The sequence below is a fragment of the Glandiceps talaboti genome, chromosome 5, assembly GCF_964340395.1.
Source record: "Glandiceps talaboti chromosome 5, keGlaTala1.1, whole genome shotgun sequence".
Lineage (NCBI taxonomy): Eukaryota > Metazoa > Hemichordata > Enteropneusta > Spengelidae > Glandiceps > Glandiceps talaboti.
In genome coordinates this window covers 25,683,388-25,705,042 of record NC_135553.1, presented here as the reverse complement: position 1 = coordinate 25,705,042, position 21,655 = coordinate 25,683,388, and the positions used below count along the sequence as shown (strand labels likewise).

The 21,655-nt window shown below is 35.0% G+C and overlaps 1 protein-coding gene across 3 annotated transcripts; it reads left to right on the top strand.

Moving 5' to 3' along the window:
- Positions 1-1,732: 1,732 nt before the first annotated feature.
- Positions 1,733-19,717, top strand: LOC144435053 (WD repeat domain phosphoinositide-interacting protein 2-like). 3 transcript variants are annotated; one of them, XM_078123597.1, is made up of 10 exons: positions 1,733-1,929; positions 2,059-2,144; positions 7,435-7,601; positions 10,576-10,863; positions 13,274-13,344; positions 14,660-14,767; positions 15,566-15,730; positions 16,931-17,038; positions 17,950-18,014; positions 18,878-19,717. In XM_078123597.1, the coding sequence occupies exons 1-10, from the start codon at positions 1,859-1,861 to the stop codon at positions 19,021-19,023; spliced, it is 1,275 nt and encodes a 424-aa protein (XP_077979723.1). In that variant the 5' UTR covers positions 1,733-1,858; the 3' UTR covers positions 19,024-19,717. The 3 variants fall into 3 exon arrangements, with proteins under 3 accessions (XP_077979723.1, XP_077979722.1, XP_077979720.1); XM_078123596.1 differs by having other exon boundaries at positions 7,441-7,601; positions 17,950-18,089; positions 18,878-19,715; XM_078123594.1 differs by having other exon boundaries at positions 17,950-18,089; positions 18,878-19,714.
- The last annotated feature ends 1,938 nt before the right edge of the window (positions 19,718-21,655 follow it).

Genomic DNA, 21,655 nt, shown 5'->3' with positions numbered 1-21,655 from the left:
GGTTTTTCCTTTCTTTTGTTCCAAAATCTCCCCCCCCCCTTGCCCCCCCCCCCCCGCAGGCTACGGTACTGTTATCATACTTCATACTGAAGAGTAGAACAATTTGGATTACCATTACGAAACCTTCAAGTTCACTTTTGCCCCAAAGTGTAATATAAGTGAAGCATTGATTGTACGAAACAGTCAAATACTTTACATGACATGTCCTGCAACTAGTGATGAAGGTAATGCATGTATGTGTGTGTGTGTGTGTGTGTGTGTGTGTGTGTGTGTGTGTATGTGTGTGTGTGTGTGTGTGTGTGTGTGTGTGTGTGTATTTGCATAAATAGTAGTTACATTATTTCAAATCCTAAGGCCTCAGCCTAGCGCAAAGATAATTTACATTATAGTATACAAAAAAGTGAATATCATTCTTCCAATTCTCTCACTTTTTTCAAGATGGGTAATCTAAAACAAAAATTCAAAACAAACAACTAGTAAAACCATTCTCAAGCAAGATTCAAATTCAAATGTACATTGTGCTCATCTTATATATCTGCAGTGAATACAAAAAACAACTTGGATCATTGACCAGTTCACACCTCATTCAAGACAAATAGGCAAGTCAGTAGAACTTGGATTACAATTTAACAAGAATATAATAGAACATAAAAGTGAATATTTTTATCACCTTTAACTTAACTGTTGAAATGTAGATTATTTCCATTTTATCATTTTCATTGCTTTAATCAAATGCATTGACATGCAAATAAGCTATAAATTAAAAACAACAACAACAACAACAACAACAACAACAACAACAACAGAATCATAACAATCTGCTACTCAGGCTATATTTCTTAGAACATGTACCTGATGTGTGCCTGAAAAATAAAATTAAAACTTGTTCAATATCCCTGTACAGTTGTTGTTCAATATCCCTGTACAAACTTCAAATCAAGAAGAAAAATGGTGGCCATGACACTTTTGGAAAGTGAAGAAACTGACTTGAATTGAATTATAGTCCTATCTATTGTCTATGATATGACTAGAAGTAGTTTTAGCAATAAAATTTAGTTGAATAAATGGGTCAAACAACTACTTAGATTAAACAAAATCAATTTGCTATCTGATTTCAGAAGCCACCATTGCAAGATGCCAAAGTTCTATCCTTCCTTGCTAGGACTGAATAAATTTAGAGGTATCCCCAAAACTGAGGGATTTTTGAGACCAAACTATTAGAGAAAGTTGGTTATGATGAAAAACTATAATTACATATTTACATGTAGTAAGAAAATATGAGATGATCTGATGTAATCATTGTAAGTTTATCATAGACTTAACTACATATTACAACTTTGTTATTCTTTTTAACTAAAAAGCGTGAAAGTTAGGTCAGATTCTGTAATTTCCTTGAATACGTAAGCTCTCTCTTTTAAAAAAAAAATCATGAAGTTAATGAACAGTTCTAATTCAATCATGATGAAATATTACTTATATGACATCACACCTTGTGCATAGAGTATTTTAATCAACGTATTTTCTTATTTGAGACGTGCCCTGGATGAGTATAAGCCACTGTCAAAAAACGCTGCATAGTTTAAGGGAAATGGGCATGTAATCAAATTAATGTTATAAATGTTTACGTTTTCCTCAAAGTTGCCAGCAATCTCACCGCACTGTCGATCGCGTGTCGGTACGCGGTGACAGCTTCCTCAGTGTATAGCGCCCTCAACACAACTATCATTAGTGCGCATGTGCGAGTTGTCATTGTTTTTAATGTAACAGTGGACAGAAACTACCAAATTTTTTGCCCGTTTTACCCATTATCGTTGCATATATGTGAGGACAAGAGACATAGCGGCACCCAATAGTCTCCATGAACCTCGCAAGCCACGCAGGGGAGGCAAATGCAAATTTGCTATTTGTAAATTTCAACCAAGATTGCACGTAAGTAGTGATGTCATTGCCAAATAAATCGTTCGTCGTATGATGAAGGCTTGGCGTTGTTTTCATTTTTAATTGCGTCTGAATACGTATTATTTGATTCTGTAATTTTGTAATTCTATTTCATTTTAGGTCGCTAGCGGTAGGGACTAAAACTGGGTGTAGATTGTTTTCCCTGAGTTCCGTTGATAAATTGGAACCGATTTACGAACACAATGGTAAGTGTGTTGATCAGCCGACTTCGAACTTCGTCAGCTGATTGCAGTCTATCACAACATGGATGTATTCTCACTAATACATCCATGATCACAATAACCATTCACTGGTCCAAGTGCACATATTACGTGTAACCGTTATTTTAACAGCGCTGATCAATATACATTTCATAGGCATACATTTGACCTATCACCACCATGTTTTGAGGAAATACATGAAATTGTGTAATGTCAGTGAAATATGAGGAAATATTACATGTAAAGAGGGGGACGTTAACAACACCGTAGAAGTGACGTCACTAGCACTGCATCATCGTGAATAGATGTTGTTTACACCAAGGACAACGACAGCTAACCATTCCTACATAAACTGGGATCTGTTTTAAAATATCAGTCTAAATGTTTGGCCGTAATTTCAGTTCATTGGTCGTATTAAAAAACAAAAGAACACATTGATACATTTACAACAAGTAAAGGAATGAACCCATGGACATACAATGTTATGTAAATTGGTAATATTAATAAAATACAGTACTACAAAGGACTCCATAAACTAAAAGAAGAAAAATGCATTAATGTAAAGAAAAATGCAAAACTGTCCATTTTAATGAGACAAAAACAAATGGGTTTCTTTGTTACATTATTTTTGATTTCCAACAGTTTTATTTTTTGGTTTTAATATTGCCTTCTCTGTAAAATCATGGAAACGTGGAAGCTGAAGGTACTCAGTGTAGCCTTCACTTCCAGGCTCAGTTTTAAAATCAAGCATTAACAACAATTGTTGGACAGAGCTATAGAAAATGTTGGCCCTGAACAAAAGAGTGATCATATATACATTTGTAATCCCCAAGCATGGCTACACTGATAAGATAACACTAATATGAGAACCTGGGATTGAAACCCTGGCCTTTTACTGATAAGATAACATTAGTATGAGAACCTGGGATTGAAATCCTAGCCTTTAAAATCAATCAAATTACATGTACATGGATGCTATTCCTTTTGTACTGACATGATGTGAAGATAAAAGTTATAAAAGTTTACAGTGTAGATGTGGAACCAAGTCTTGAAAATTGATCCATCTGTGATTGTATGTACAAACATATGTGCTCCAAGGTATTGTTGGGTGTCCAGACAGATTGCACAGAATGACTTTTCTGTGATGAGTATTGAGATAACTAGAAGAGACAGTGTAGTTTGACTATTTCAGTATTTCAGAAATGATATTTCATTACATCCAAATGTTTACATGTAATTTGTAACAAACCTTCCATTTCATCATAGATGATGGAGACATCTATGGTTTCATAAATACAGTACAAACATTGATTTAGTGAGTTGTATACAATGATGTCTTTTGAAGAATGATGATGTTCATATGTAAATTTTCATGAGGTCAATGAACTTCTGTGAAGTGTTTTTTCATCCATGGTGGAGACTTGTTTGTCAGTGATCCTAAAATACTGTACCAGGGTTGAAAACTTGTCAAATGTGTTTTCAAATAACAATCTTGAAATGATGAGATTTGATGTGGTTTCAAAACCTTGTGCAGTGCTAAATATTTTGTGATTTGTTTGAATTAATTATGGAACTGCCATGTTTATTGCACATTATTTAAATGGTTACATAAAAAGAGTAGGAGTAAACATATGTATGACATACTTTGTTTTCATGCATTTCATCATGTTGTAACACATCATCAGCTAAATATATAGTTGTAACTTTGTAGAACTTCCATGAGATACAAGTTTTGTTTCAGTTGTCTTTTTATAGAGCAAGAGTGAGTTGTATACAATGATGTCTTTTGAAGAATGATGATGTTCATATGTAAATTTTCATGAGGTCAATGAACTTCTGTGAAGTGTTTTTTCATCCATGGTGGAGACTTGTTTGTCAGTGATCCTAAAATACTGTACCAGGGTTGAAAACTTGTCAAATGTGTTTTCAAATAACAATCTTGAAATGATGAGATTTGATGTGGTTTCAAAACCTTGTGCAGTGCTAAATATTTTGTGATTTGTTTGAATTAATTATGGAACTGCCATGTTTATTGCACATTATTTAAATGGTTACATAAAAAGAGTAGGAGTAAACATATGTATGACATACTTTGTTTTCATGCATTTCATCATGTTGTAACACATCATCAGCTAAATATATAGTTGTAACTTTGTAGAACTTCCATGAGATACAAGTTTTGTTTCAGTTGTCTTTTTATAGAGCAAGAGTAAAATGTAATTATTCAGGCATTTTGAAGGGAAATTACCCTGCCAATTGTTATCATTTCAATTCCACTGAATAAGTCAGACCAAAATCACCAAATATGTTTTGCAAATTACAGTATGCATAAAAATATCACAATGTTACACAACACACCGATGAATTGATGAGAATTGTACATTTAATGAAACTATTAAAAAACAAAATGTACTAGTATTGTGAACATAGGTTAGTATCTTTGCTAAGTTGATTGATCTTGACTGTCCTCCCAACACACACTTAAAACTTTTAATTTGCCCAAACAGTTCATTACTATGGCTCAATCCACTTAGATACTATGGAGTCATGTTGCTATGGCTCAATCCACTTAGATACTATGGTGTCATGTTGCTATGGTTCAATCCACTTAAATACTATGGAGTCATGTTACTATGGCTCAATCCACTTTAAGATACTATGGAGTCATGTTGCTATGGCTCAATCCACTTAGATACTATGGTGTCATGTTGCTATGGTTCAATCCACTTAAATACTATGGAGTCATGTTGCTATGGCTCAATCCACTTAGATACTATGGAGTCATGTTGCTATGGCTCAATCCACTTAGATACTATGGAGTCATGTTGCTATGGCTCAATCCACTTAGATACTATGGAGTCATGTTGCTATGGCTCAATCCACTTAGATACTATGGAGTCATGTTGCTATGGCTCAATCCACTTAGATACTATGGAGTCATGTTGCTATGGCTCAATCCACTTAGATACTATGGAGTCATGTTGCTATGGCTCAATCCACTTAGATACTATGTGTCATGTTGCTATGGTTCAATCCACTTAAATACTATGGAGTCATGTTACTATGGCTCAATCCACTTTAAGATACTATGGAGTCATGTTGCTATGGCTCAATCCACTTAGATACTATGGTGTCATGTTGCTATGGTTCAATCCACTTAAATACTATGGAGTCATGTTGCTATGGCTCAATCCACTTAGATACTATGGAGTCATGTTGCTATGGCTCAATCCACTTAGATACTATGGAGTCATGTTGCTATGGCTCAATCCACTTAGATACTATGGAGTCATGTTGCTATGGCTCAATCCACTTAGATACTATGGAGTCATGTTGCTATGGCTCAATCCACTTAGATACTATGGAGTCATGTTGCTATGGCTCAATCCACTTAGATACTATGGAGTCATGTTGCTATGGCTCAATCCACTTAAATACTATGGAGTCATGTTGCTATGGCTCAATCCACTTAGATACTATGGAGTCATGTTGCTATGGCTAAATCCACTTAGATACTATGGTGTCATGTTGTTATGGCTCAATCCAATTAGATACTATGGAGTCATGTTGCTATGGCTCAATCCACTTAGATACTATGGTGTCATGTTGTTATGGCTCAATCCAATTAGATACTATGGAGTCATGTTGCTATGGCTCAATCCACTTAGATACTATGGAGTCATGTTGCTATGGCTCAATCCACTTAGATACTATGGAGTCATGTTGCTATGGCTCAATCCACTTAGATACTATGGTGTCATGTTGTTATGGCTCAATCCACTTAGATACTATGGAGTCATGTTGCTATGGCTCAATCCACTTAGATACTATGGAGTCATGTTGCTATGGCTCAATCCACTTAGATACTATGGAGTCATGTTGCTATGGCTCAATCCACTTAGATACTATGGTGTCATGTTGCTATGACTCAATCCACTTAGATACTATGGAGTCATGTTGCTATGGCTCAATCCACTTAGATACTATGGAGTCATGTTGCTATGGCTCAGTCCACTTAGATACTATGGAGTCATGTTGCTATGGCTCAATCCACTTAGATACTATGGTGTCATGTTGCTATGGCTCAATCCATTTAGATACTATGGTGTCATGTTGTTATGGCTCAATCCACTTAGATACTATGGTGTCATGTTGCTATGGCTCAATCCACTTAGATACTATGGAGTCATGTTGCTATGGCTCAGTCCACCTAGATACTATGGAGTCATGTTGCTATGGCTTAATCCACTTAGATACTATGGAGTCATGTTGCTATGGCTCAATCCACTTAGATACTATGGAGTCATGTTGATATGGTTCAATCCACTTAGATACTATGGAATCATGTTGCTATGGCTTAATCCACTTAGATACTATGGAGTCATGTTGCTATGGTTCAATCCACTTAAATACTATGGAGTCATGTTGCTATGGCTCAATCCACTTAGATACTATGGAGTTATGTTGCTATGACTCAATCCACTTAGATACTATGGAGTCATGTTGCTATGACTCAATCCACTTAGATACTATGGAGTCATGTTGCTATGACTCAATCCACTTAGATACTATGGAGTCATGTTGTGATAATGATTCCATCGATTACCAAATGTTTCCTTCTGTGATAGGCTGTGATCCTGTCTACTGTACCTTATTTATTTACATCATATGGATAGCTATTGATGTCATTGTACACTTCGACTAGATTTAAATTCCAGTAACACTTTGTGCTTGTTTTCTGGCCGAGACTTCCTTTAAGTGAAATACTAACATTTTTGTTAGATGAGAGGCAAAGTTAAGACCAACCAACAAAGATACTTACTGTATTAAGTAAAAGTTTTCCATCATTGCATACTGACTACATGTATCTTAGGGTGGCTTGAATGGATTTCAGGCTGTTAAAAACATTGCATGAAAGTTAGGATAGACCTGTTGCATAGTGAGGTTTATAATAATAATAATAATAATAATAATAATATTAAAGCATTTTTCTGCTCTATGCTCATGTTGCTTTACAATTATTACCCCTTGGCACAGATCAATAGTGGCACAGTCACCCTTTAAATGTCCTCAACCTTGACTCCCCAGGTGTATACAATCCATTGCAGCCTTTATAAGTATTCACATTGCAACCTTTATCCTACCAGGTTTCCAACTATGCAGCTGGGTGAACAGCTCTCATTGCATTGTCTGTGTCTAAAATACAAATGTAAAATGTAAATGATGAATGAAAATATCATGGAAAAGTCATAATATAAGTTATGATTTGTTGTAGAAACAGAAGATATCTGCATTGTGGAACGACTGTTCTCTAGCAGTCTTGTTGCTATGGTGAGCCTGTCATCACCAAGGAAACTGAAAGTTTGTCACTTCAAGAAGGGCACTGAAATATGCAACTACAGTTACCCAAATACTATCCTGGCAGTCCGCCTCAATCGGCTGGTAAGTAGACTTTCCTACTAATGTTTTGACTTTTTAACAATAAATTCATTTGCGAAAACATGGACAATATGTGAGCATTTCACCTCTTTTACAACCATTGTTATATCTGAATAGCAATTTATCAGTGGCTGGTTTTGAAGTAATGTTTGACAGTCCTGTTGATATGAGGTGACTAATTTCCCTACAAAAATTGATGATACTATAAAAAATTTTGTATCACAGTATACTGTGCACTGACAGACATGCCAAATGTAATATTACCTTGTGTTCATTATAGTTATTGCCTCATGTCTGTACTGCCAAAGAATATTTTAAAGGCTGACTACTGGTAAACTTTTATCCAGGTAGAAGTGAACAAGAACTAAGAGTTGCAATGATTGTAGTTTCTAATGCTGTATTACACTAATAGTCCAATGAGCTAGACTTATTTTTGATCGAAATGACTAAAAACTGATTTTTTTTTTGCCGATTTGATTTCTTTTTTATTTCTTGTTGGTCACTTAGGTAGTAAAAATATCATGTATTGATGTAAAACTTTCTAATATTCTTCTCCGACATACCAGCAAAGTCCAGTAAAATGTACAAGAAATGTACTATTTTCCAAGGACAAATTGTTTATTTTGTGCCCATTCAATAAAGTTAGAGTCATTCTTTTATCAGCTATCAAGGCTGTCTCCTGTCAAGATCAGCCTACAATATGTGTAAACTTTAGGGGACATACTGACACTTTAGAAAACTTTAACTTTGTACTGAAGTGTTCTCCCTGATAGACTGTTTACATTTGATGACTCACTCATCTCCCAGCTCCTACACAAATGTATATTTGCTATTTAAGGCCAGAAAGAGATAATTGAAGGTCAGTTGTATAATTTAGTGAAAGCCTGCCCTCTATCAATCAAGTCAAGTCTGTTATGTTTTAATTTCAATGTCAACGCTCTCTGCTTTCAAGATAATCTGGTTGTTCTTTTTATTTGTTGGTTGTTTTACTACCTTGGCTCAGTACAGGTTAAAATGAAGAAGTTTGAATGTTATGTGTTCATTGATATCAGAATTAAATGTACAGCAGTTTTAGAATCCAATAATAGGCTACAAAATGCTATGCCAACTTTTTCAGAAAATAATAGATTGTTGATTTCCCTGAAAACATGATGTGAACTCCCAGATTTCTGTCATTATTTCAAAAGGATGTTAAAATCAAGGAAAATAAGTGAGTGGCCAATGTCCAATTTTTAAACATAAGTTCAAAATGATACATACTTAAATTGATATGTCAAATAGGACTGGTGTACCATAAGTCATGTAGACTATAAATTTAATGTGAACAAATATCATCACTTTAGTTTCTGTATGGTATAGCTGTATTGCTTCCTTCCAGTCTTTGAGAGCACTGTCAACATACACCAGCCACCATCATCCCCATAGAAATGTTAAACGCTACTTCCACTAGTACTGTTTTCCACGTGAATAAAGTATAAACTGCAGTAAATGTCAACTGAAGATATACTTCTTTTGTTACCTAGACTTTCTGTTGAGTCTATAAAAAAATATAACTTACCCAAGACAGCTGACATCAGATTTAAGTTAGGACTAAATTTTATGATAATGAAATAATTTTTACATTTCCTTACCACTGATTACAAAGCCTTTATTTCTGCTGGCATTGAATGGTCTAAAATTAATGATTTGGTAGTTTTTACAGACATTGCATAATCTGTATAGCAGTAAGAAAAAAAAGGTTTTGTTGGTTCATGAGTTTGTTGGAGGTGAGAATATTTAAAATATAAATTAAATTAATTATTAATTGCAGTCTAGATTCAGGAGTACAGTCAGATCTGTGGTTGAACAGCTGTCTTTCAAGGTCATAACATCATGGTCATTGAACATACAATATAAGACTGACTGTAAATATCACCCAGGTAGTAAAATGGGTAGTCCAAGGGTAGAGGAGTCAATTTGTGAATGTTTGCACATATGTTGATTACACATATTATTTAATGTATTCTCCAAATAATAACATATCATTATTAAACAGTGACATCTATCATATAGTCTGTAAGTGTAAGGTACGCCGTGACGGGGTTGAGAGGAGGCCGGTGAGGGCAGAACGTATCTTACAGTCTATCTATCATAGTGAACAAAACTGACAGTTTGTAGCTGAAAGCTGTCAGCCTATCAAGTTTATATGTACATGTATATTGTTAAATTTCTAATTCCATTGACAACTGTTACATTTACTCACTATGATTGCTAAACTTGTCCAAATTGATAAAATTTGATAACTTTTCATGGAGTTCTGTTTGTCTTCACAATACAGCATCAGTTATCAATTCTGAATTCTTATTTAGATTCAAATTAGATGTGTACGGTATAATAATGATATTATATCCAATTTAGCCAGATAATACATGTGACACATTGAAGTATGTGTCTGTATACATGTACATACATAGTTAGTCCTCTGCATTTTGCCATGAAAAGAACAAAAAACAGTACATATGTATTAAGTTAACAAAAAACAGTACATATGTATTAAGTTAACAAAAAACAGTACATATGTATTAAGTTAACAAAAAACAGTACATATGTATTAAGTTAACAAAAAACAGTACATATGTATTAAGTTAGACTTACTCAAGTCTCTGGACTTTTTTCACTCTTTTATTTGAATTCAAAAAAATACAGTTATGTTCTTTAGCATGAAATAGTGACCTGATTGTGAACATTTGGGTGAACACTAAAGGCCTTGATGTAAAAAGTAAGTTGAATTGCAATTGTCATACATTCGACAAGGCTGCAGAAACTCTGATTGCAAAATATTTGTCAAGGCTTAGAGTCATTACAACCCCCCCCCCCCCCCACCATTCAGAGAAGATATTGATGTCACCCCTGTTAATACCATCCTTTATATTATTAATATTAATAATGGTTGTAATATTCATATATTCTGAATATATATATATCTTCCTTTTTCTAGAGGTTGATAGTTGCCTTAGAAGAGAGTCTATACATACACAATATCCGTGATATGAAGGTTTTACACACAATACGGGATACACCACCTAATCCAACAGGTTTATGTGCCCTGTCAGTACACAATGATAACTGCTACCTTGCATACCCTGGAAGCAATCAAATTGGAGAAGTCCAGATCTTTGACACAGTCAATCTACGAGCTGTTACTATGATCCCAGCACATGATAGTCCACTTGCAGCGTTAGCTTTCAACACCACTGCCACCAAACTTGCTACAGCCTCGGAAAAGGTAATTTGTCAATTTTTTACTCAAAAGATCTTGACACTTTTTTCCTACTCTCTTCTATGTACTTGTTCTATTTACTTTATTACATGTAAGCACATTATTCAAAATATGTCAACAGTGATGCAACCTGGAAAGTGGGAATTTTGAAACTTTCAGCAGAATAATGTATTTTTAAAGGGCCTCAGTTTTCTCCAAAAGTTTAGTTGTGCAGCCATTCTGTTTGTATGTAATCTATACTGAGAGGATATGTAATAAAAGTGATAGTATTTTCAATTATTGGATATTATTTTATAAGAAAACAGCCACCTGAGTAAAGCAGTTAAAAAACAAAGGATTTATAGATGCCCTTGAAAAAAATATGAATTAATTGTAGCCACGCATTTACTGCAGGATAATGAATTATTCAATTTCTCGAACACAATGTAAAATGACTCGGGTATTGTATTTGAAAACCACAGTGGAGTTTAATTTCAGTCAAAGGATCTTTATGTGTGTTTGGATGAGTTATTAGTATCATCCCACTCACAATGTTAACATTAAAGTCACATTTGAGTCAGGGAATAAAGAAAACTCATTTTTGTTTCTTATAGCTTATTCTTCGAACATTTACACATAATAGTAGGATGTAGAAAGTGTTTATTTCATTTCAACTAATGTAGTATGTTCTTTATGCATGTAGCTTTTGAGACTTTTAATTCATGTGTTAATTTAGGTTTATACATTTATTTCAATTTGAAATAACACAGTAATAGGGTTCATTCCATCACTTTGTCCCTATTTTGTAAATTAATATTGATGCACACATGTACACAACAGTGTGACCTCATGTGCTACACATGTACACAACAGTGTGACCTCATGTGCTACACATGTACACAACAGTGTGACCTCATGTGCTACACATGTACACAACAGTGTGACCTCATGTGCTACACATGTACACAACAGTGTAACCTCATGTGCTACACATGTACACATCAGTGTGACCTCATGTGCTACACATGTACACAACAGTGTGACCTCATGTGCTACACATGTACACAACAGTGTGACCTCATGTACTACACATGTACAAAGCAGTGTGACCTCATGTGCTACACATGTACACAACAGTGTGACCTCATGTGCTACACATGTACACAACAGTGTGACCTCATGTGCTACACATGTACACAACAGTGTGACCTCATGTGCTACACATGTACACAGCAGTGTGACCTCATGTGCTACACATGTACACAGCAGTGTAACATCATGTGCTACACATGTACACAGCAGTGTAACGTCATGTGCTACACATGTACACAGCAGTGTAACGTCATGTTCTACACATGTACACAGCAGTGTAACGTCATGTGCTACACATGACACAGCAGTGTAACATCATGTGCTACACATGTACACAGCAGTGTAACGTCATGTGCTACACATGTACACAGCAGTGTAACATCATGTGCTACACATGTACAATATTATTTGAGATATGTGATGTTTGATCTGACCTTTGCAGTGATCATCTACAGTTTCAGTTTCAATGTTATATTAAAACTAGAGTAAAAAATTCCACTATAATTGCATTCTCATTTCACTCAATTAACAAGAGATACATTAATTGCAATATCAATTGTACCTAAAACAGAATAGAAATATTTGTAAAAATAATGAAAATTAAGTATTTCATGCAGTACCTGTATTTGGCATCAAAATGGTGACCAGCTTGTATAGTTTGAGCTGGAACGTGAGTTATATTGTGATGTATATTCTGCTTTGATGGTATTACATTGTATCTGTGTTTGTATTTTATGTTAGACCTCTGTTATTATACATATCATTAGCCTATATTTGGATTTCCTCTCGTGTATAACGACTCACATAAATTCTGAATAAATACCAAACAAAATAAAAAATGCTGTTTTCCATCATTCATGAAAATTAATCATCCGTAATATTAAAACTGAATTATTTTATTGATCTTATTCAGATAATTTAGAGATAATAAAATCACAAAATTTAGAATTTGATTTTAGTAGCCAAGCACCTAGAAATTGCCTGACATCATTGATGAGATTAGGAAAATATCCTCACAACTGTTAGTAGTTAGGACTATAAAAAAATAACTATTCATTGTTATGGTACTTTGTAATATTAATCACAATTCAGACTTTACATGCCAGGATTGTTAACTAGGTGGTAACACATTGAGGGCAGTGTGATATAAAGATTATATTATCTGGTATTTTATTTCAAATTTCAACTCATTGTGCATCACAGTAAGATAGTCAGTGGTCAGTTGTAAGCACACCTCTCAAACTAAGGCCACAGCAGACTAATCAAAATATGAAGTTCCTTCAGTACCATGTCATAATGTCAAATTGCCTAATATCTCAAACCATCAAAATTTGTTTCCATTTAGGGTACGGTGATCAGAGTGTTCTCCCTTCCAGATGGACAGAAATTGTTTGAATTTCGGAGAGGGATGAAGAGGTAAGCTATTTCAGTTTGTAAATTTTTTATTTGAGGATGAGATGGCAACTTGTTAGTTGTTTGATGCATAATTTGTATAATTTATGAAGAATTGCTGTTTGTCATGTGTGACATAATTTGGGGGAAATATATGACAAACTATGAAGAGTTAGTTGTTTGGTACATAAATTTGGTCACATGTAAAAAAAAAACTACAAAGTTTAGCTTTTTGATAATTTCTAGAATATTGTAAGCAGTTATGTAATGCATAAATGTTACAATATTTGATAAAGTGCAACGTTTTTGTCATCTGATGCCTAATTTTTTGAATATTTCAGAAATTGTTCTGTGATGCATAATCTGAACAATATGTGAATACATAGTTAACTATTGTAGTCCATAATAGTAGTACATATACCGGTAAATGAGTTTTAAAAAATTGTGTAACTTTCAGAGGGATAAATTACTGGCTACAAATACATATAGAGACATTTTTGTGGACTTAGATCATAAGTCATTCAGAATACAAGGACACCACATTATATCTAAGAAATGTTAGTGCAAACATTAGTTTTGTGCAAATGAGTATTCTTTGTTTTTGAATGTTATGTATTCTTTATCTCCTAAACTCTTATGCATTAAACCTTGGCTGTTTCTACCTTTTATTACCATGACCAGTACTGGGGTTGAGGTTGTAATCAGAGCATTGCATTGCTAGGGCTGTTTTGTATGTACCGATATCTACTGCATAATTGTACTCGAATATCCTTGCACTATGGGCCCTCATTGACCATGATAGAGCTAATCATTTGTTGACTTGTTACTGTGACGCCTGGGACATCGCAGTAAACACAGAACATCAAAGTAACACGTCAACAAATGATTAGCCCTATGTAGTCGATGAGGGCCCACAGCACAAGGATATTCGAGTACAATTATTCGGTAGATATTGGTGCATACAAAACAGCTAATAGCGATACTCCCGAAAACTTAACTGGTGAGAGAGTCTAGGTTGGGGTAGTAAACATAGACAATATAGTCTATTTAGCATCCCTCTTGATTGCCTATGCTGGTAGTCAGAGGTATTGTCATGTTCCACATTCATGTATGTTAACAATGTAACTAATCAAATATTGAAATTAATTGAAATATACATAGACATCATACCTATTCAGTGTGTAATATCCCTGTATCTGACCAAATGACACCAGGGACACAGTATGATACAAAATGTATCAAATTATAGTAGCAGGTCAGAGAGGAGTGATCAACTTTTATGTTCAAAAGAATAAGAATTGTCCCACTTTATAAATAAACACTTCTTTCTTTATTCTAGGTGTGTTAGTATTAATTCACTAGCTTTCACCACAGACTCTGTCTTCTTGTCAGCTTCCAGCAATACTGAGACAGTTCACATATTCAAACTTGAGACCCCAAGGGAAAGGTCAGTACATCTAAGCTGGCTAGTAATTTTTAGTGGTGTTTGATAGAAAAAGTGTTTTTCTTCTTCTCATGTTGGCTGTCTATCCAAACATTAAGAATCTAAATAGCATATGATATATGGAATTTATGAAGGTCTATATAAAATGAATATTTTGCTTGTGTGCATTAGCATGCTCATGTGTGCGCATGGTGTGTGTGTGTGTGTGTGTGTGTGTGTGTGTGTGTGTGTGTGTGTGTGTGTGTGTGTGTGTGTGTGTGTATGTGTGTGTGTGTGTGTGTGTGTGTGTGTGTGTGTGCCCTTGTACAGGTGTGTTTGTAACACTACACATGATACAACTATACTTTATAACACGTACACTATGTTTGGCATTCAGTGATTGGCTTAGATTGTAACATGTGGTATGGACCATTGACCCATAGTGACCTCAATTTGCATACAGGGGCACTATTCATGTTCCCTAGGGCAACATTCATGTAGCATTGAAGACTTATGAGAGTATTTTCTTTGACTATAGAGAGAATATATGCCTGAGAATGTGATGTAATTTATACATTGGCCTGGCTTTATTTGGGCACTAAAATAGTACTAGACATCATATTACCCCTTGTGCTGTTATGTAACATGTATTTCAGCCAAAGGGAAAATAGTTGTTACATAACAGCTCTCGTGGTAATAGACATCTCCTAGTGCCCAGGCTATAAGTGTATAGTAGCTAAGGATATGATAAACCTAAAGATTAACACAAACATTGCTAATGTATTCTAGTATTTGCCTGACTTTGTTGAATTGGTTTTACAGACCATCTGAAGAGCAGGGTAGTTGGATGGGCTATGTGAGCCAGGCTTTAAAGTCATCAGCAAGTTACCTACCATCAGGAGTCACAGATGTTTTTAACCAAGGACGGGCATTTGCCAATATTAAATTGCCCTTTTCTGGTCTAAAAAATATCTGTGCCCTGGCAATGTAAGTAACAATAGTTATTCTCCAACCAATTTGTGGTTTCTATATTAGTAAAGTTGACCTGAAGACAATCAATTTTCTATAAAGTGAATGCCAAATGTTCATTTTGATACTAGTACTTGTTTTTGAACAAAACTCTCGATATTTTTTTCTCCTCTTCTGAGTGTTATAAACAGTTGTTAGAGATAGTTAGTGTATGACTCAGTTTAGAATATAACACAACATGCAGTGAATGTTATATCCTTGTTATGATAACTACGTTAAAACAATTGTTTACAGTTTGAAGTCACTTGTGTTATGGCCAGCACTATGTCAGTTTTAAACTGCCTTTGTTTTGTAAATAAAGCACATCCAAAAATATATGTGTCTAGGGGTGAGAGATCCTTGTACTGTGAAATGTAATGGTATGATGTATCATAAAAGTACCAGCAATTGTAGCAATACTCTTGAAATGTATGTCATACAGATAATATAGCAATGTTTATTTCATAGACCCTGGATAGGACAAGGGCTATAATTGGATTTGAGTTGTTTACAGAATGCAGTTAATAGTCCTATATAGATTTTATCTTTGGTTCAATTCATAATTATTGCTGTTCTCATAACCCTATATTCTTACATCTGACCAAATTGTCTAGGGCCCTCTATGGCCAGAATAAAACACTGTTTGATCAAGATCAAAATTTTGAGAGAGAGTTGAATAGCTAGAGTGGCCAGCTCGGAGTCTGCAGATAGTGGGTTTGTTTGTTTCTGAGCAACCACAATCGTGCCCCAGTTAACCTAACTACATGTATATTGGGGACCTGGTAGCATAGAGGTTGTAATGTGAATGCTTTAATCCTATGCACTTATAGAGGCTGCAATAGGCTGTATGCTCCCCAGGGAGTTGAGGAAGATTAAAGGGTACGTTAATGTGCCATTATAGGTCTGTACCAGGGGGAATAATTGTAAAGTGCTTTGAGCACAGAGTGGGAAAACACAATATAAAAACCAACATTGTTTATTATTATTACCCTGTAAGGGAATGACCTTCTTATTCACATTACAAACTGAGAAAGATGTGGGCCAACTTAATGCATACAGCAAATAAGGATGTTCCAGTTAGTAGATGGCATATGTATATCTTCATATGAAACAAAAGTAACACAGATACTCATATGTGGCCCATGTCCCATACAATTCTACTATGTTTGTGACATACAGGATCCAGAAGTTACCAAGAGTACTAGTAGCTTCTCAGGATGGATATTTGTACATCTATAATCTGGACCCAGCTGAAGGAGGTGACTGTACACTACTAAAGCAACACAGGTTTGTACTGGACAAATAAGAATGATCAATTATAAAGTGATTTATTTAGAGAACTGTTGATTCAGAGAACTAAAAAAATTACAAGTGAATGAAATAAACATTTCAAAAAAATAATTCTTTCATTCTATCTATGGCATATATGGTATTTATATTGGTCTACTTGCAATTCACATTCCTTTGCATCATGCATTTGCATTTATTCTTTAGAATATTACAGTTCTATTCAACTTAATTCACATTTCTTGGGCCCCACTCATGGTGTGAAACTAGTTGATGATTCAAACTGATTTTGTACAGAAATAAAGATTATTAGCACTGATTACTAGTCACAATATAGTAGATTACACTTTATGATTTGAAGTAAATATTGTAGTGAACTGTGCTAATTATTAAAGTTGGATTTCTTATTGTGCATAATTACATGTACAGGCCCAGTTTGGATTAGGATTAAAATCAAGATGTGAAAAACAGTTGTCTGGCAGAGTTATAGAAAAAGTTGGTCCTGACCACAATGAATAATCTCATGTAATCCTTGCAGGTTCATTGATAGATAAAAGTGTATGATACTGTAGACCTACCGTTCTAGATATTTTCACCACTAGAAACCTTTGCATTTTTGTATTCTTCAACTAGTTCTCAAGGACAAATTTTACTGATTGCCAGATTGGTACATTGTGTTCTTATACCAGAAGGTATTTTAGCCACCACTTATTTTTCTTGTCCAGTGAAATACTAGTAAGGGAAAATAAGTCTTTAATGAAAATGTCCAGATTACAGTATTATCCCAATGTACATTACTATCTTGCAGTAACAATTTGGTCAGTAATATACAATGATTTTTGAATGTTTGTATAGAGTATTAAATATCAAATTTTTTCTGGCTGATATATTGTATTTTGTCAATGTTTCAGGTTGATCAGTGACTTAAGTGGTGAAGGCATTGCTGAGCAGGGAGACAGACCACTGACAAAACCTGGTGGGCCATCATCTTTTGCTGCAGCTGCTGCAAGCAAACCCCCAGAACCTATACCAGATAGAAATATCACAGAAGGTAGAATTGTACTGCCGAATTTTATAGCAAAACTGTTCACATATTCAATTGTATCAAACAAAAGTGAAACTGAAAGAAAAGATGCCATATCTCGACTTTGAGTACAAGTCTTCAATATTCAGACCAGGTTTGGCAGTGCAGTTTACCTGAATTCTCATCTCTTGTGATAGTTGTCTAGATTTTAACAGCTTTATATTCTGAAATGGCTGAACAGCGGATGGCAAGAATGACAGGGCTCTTGGCATGTTGAGAAAGAAGAATGGCATTATCTTATAGAAGGCATTTCTCTGTAGTGTCTTCAAGAACAATCATGTTGTTTCTGTGTTCTAGATACAGGAATGACATTGGTATACTGTATACTGTGTTCTTAACTGGAGACATATCAGTACACAGTGTTATCTCTTGCAGACACGTTGGTATACTGTATTCCTTAAATGAAAAAAGTCAAAGCATGGGAGTTTACATCATGTATTACTATGAAAATACATTTGATATGTTTCTTATGTTTTGCATGATGAAACCTACTTTACTATTCTACATTCTCAATGGTTGAATGGTTTTGGGAAAATACTGGTATCATTGCTGCTGTTTATAGAATGATGGTGGCCTTATGACAATGAATCACATATCCTATTTGGTATTCTCTGTGTGAATGTAAATATTTCTGTACTATGGCTTGTATTATTTAATATTCTTATTGTGTAAATGAATTGTTGAACTGTGGATACTCTACAGAGTGTGTTACTATTAAAAATGAGATCACTGTATTCTAGTATCTTTATTTTCAGACTATATGGAAAGTCCTGATGAAGGAAACTGTCCAACAGCTGATTTACTAGGAACAGCAGCCCGTGAGGACACGCCTACTGATGAACTGAAGTTGGATGACGACAATGAGTTTCCACCAATGACTCATCACACAGACGTTGCATAGGCATCAAACTGTAAACAAACTCAGTTGAAATCATGATGTAAAGAGGGAAAACAGTATATAAATAAATGTGATCCATTAATGATTACAATTTTACTATTAAAAGACACATTGACTTTAAGATCATATTCACAGATTGTCTTATACATGTATTACTATCTTACAATTTCAAAATTTCTCCCCAAATTATTTTCTTGTCGCTGAGAAAAGACACCAAAGTGTAGGGGCAATGTGAAAATACTACAAAGTTGTGTATATTAATACAGGAATGATACAATATTTGTAGCCAATTTATCTACTGTAGATCTAGATATTGTGTGTGGTGCTTAGATGTAGTCAATGGCAGTCTTTTTTTCAACGCTGTATCTGTTCATAAAATTGAGTCGAATTTTAATTGATGTAAAGCTACAATAAATCTTTTGGTTCACTGTCTGACTTTGTGGCTTCATTACTCTTACAAAAGTAGCATAGAGTAGTCTTTTATAAAGTTTGATCAAACAAATCGTAATAGTCAGTCCTGGCTGTCTTCTGGTAAAAAGCAGACCCTCAGTATGCATACTGAACAACATGGCCACTTCGTGTGCCTTAGTGTTGAAGCAGAAGGAAATCTGAGTACCTGGGGAAAATCTGCCGCCTCGTGTACCCAAGTGTTGAAGCAAGAGGAAACCAGAGAACCTGGGGAAAATCTGCCGCCTCGTGTGCCCAAGTGTTGAAGCAAGAGGAAACCAGAGAACCTGGGGAAAATCTGCCGCCTCGTGTGCCCTAGTGTTGAAGCAGGAGGAAACCTGAGTACCTGGGGAAAATCTGCCGCCTCGTGTACCCAAGTGTTGAAGCAAGAGGAAACCAGAGAACCTGGGGAAAATCTGCCGCCTCGTGTGCCCAAGTGTTGAAGCAAGAGGAAACCAGAGAACCTGGGGAAAATCTACATCGTGTGGTAGGATCAAACTGAGCATCACCATTCATAATTATAGATCTTGGAAATTTTTAATCAAACCAAGCTGACTCTAAATGGGTTTGAACCCAGACTGCAGTAGTAAGAGGCCATCGACAACCCAACCCTAAATAAAAAATTGTGTGTTTCCAATAACTCAACCGACCCTAGTTTAAACCGCTGACCCTAAACATTTTTTAGCTCCATTGTCAGTGACAGCTGAGCAAAGCCTAAGGATTAGATTGATTCTCCATTGTCGTCCGTCGTCTGTCCGTCAACTTTTATATTTTCATCTTCTCTAAAACTGCATGGTCAATTGACCTGAAATTTGGTGTGCATATCCATTTTCGTCGTGATACAATCCGATATGGCTGCCTGGCAGCCATTTTGTTTGCGAATTTGCAGATGTAAGTTTGTTCAAGGCAAATTAGGGGAAAAAATAGCATTTTTATACAATGGTGACTGTAATATAAAAGTACAATATTTTGCCAACTTTCTGTGTGAAATGTGTTCTGTAGTGTGTCATCATATGTAACCACTAACCACTTTATTACTTTGCTAAGACAAAACTCCATAGTGGAAGAGCTGAACAGCAGAACCACTTCTACATATTATGTTACAAAAAAAAGCAGCAGAGCTATTCTGACCGTTAAACATTTAAAATAAAAAGATAAGAAATTCTTTGTCTTCTTGACCTTCAAGCATGTCCATTTTTCTATCCCCAATGATGCCTGTACATATTTCATCAAGCAATATTTTTCAAAAATGCAATCAATTTAAAAGATAAAATGAAATAAAAACAAAATTTTAAAAATACTCTATTCTCAGAGACCATGTTATCAGGAACACACATTTATTTTTCATTTGCCTTATGCATATGTCTCAAATTATTACCCCGGTAGTATGTGCCTAGGTCAAAACACGTGGAAGACGCAATGCCAAGGTATACCATTCACTGCCTTGAACATATAATAAGAGTGACTCTGTTTGTTTTTGTTTCTCATTACTTTTTCATAGCATCTAGTATAGGGTCGGTCAGTTGTTGATTTAAAAAAGAAGGGAAAGAAACATCTTGTTCATGTTTCTCTGCCTCTCCTTTTCCCCCTCTCTATCTTCTTTTTATTGGATTCCTGGTAACAAGCCCTTTCCCAGCTTCTCTACACAACTGGCATGTTCTCAACACAACTTTAAACAAAGTTTTAAGTTCATCTTCTTGGGGTGTATATTCATATACAAGAATCGTTGCTGCTGCCATGGTAGGCAACGTCGACAGTCCAGACACTTGCTTATTCTTGCCATAGAGGGCGCTGTTCCACAAAATATAATACACTGGCGTAAAAAAAAATTAATTTTGATTTTGGAGCTGAAAATTTGGGTGGGTCAGATGATGAGAAGAAAAAAAATACGGTCACCCTAATATGAGATGGCTTATTATTCAAACAACTTTATAACCACACTGAGGTTACAATGGTCAAATAGAGAAAGAAGGAAAGGGTATTAAACTTTGCTCCATAGAAGTGGGTAATAAAAGTTCCAATTGAAATGCAATTATTCATTCCCATATATAGGCACCAACTTTTAAATATTAAATTAAAAATTTGAATGCAAGGCACAAAATAAAAACAAAGTAGTCGTACACAAAAATCAAATAAATGATTAAAGAAAGAATATAGATTGTTACATTTGTATGATTTCGATAAAGCC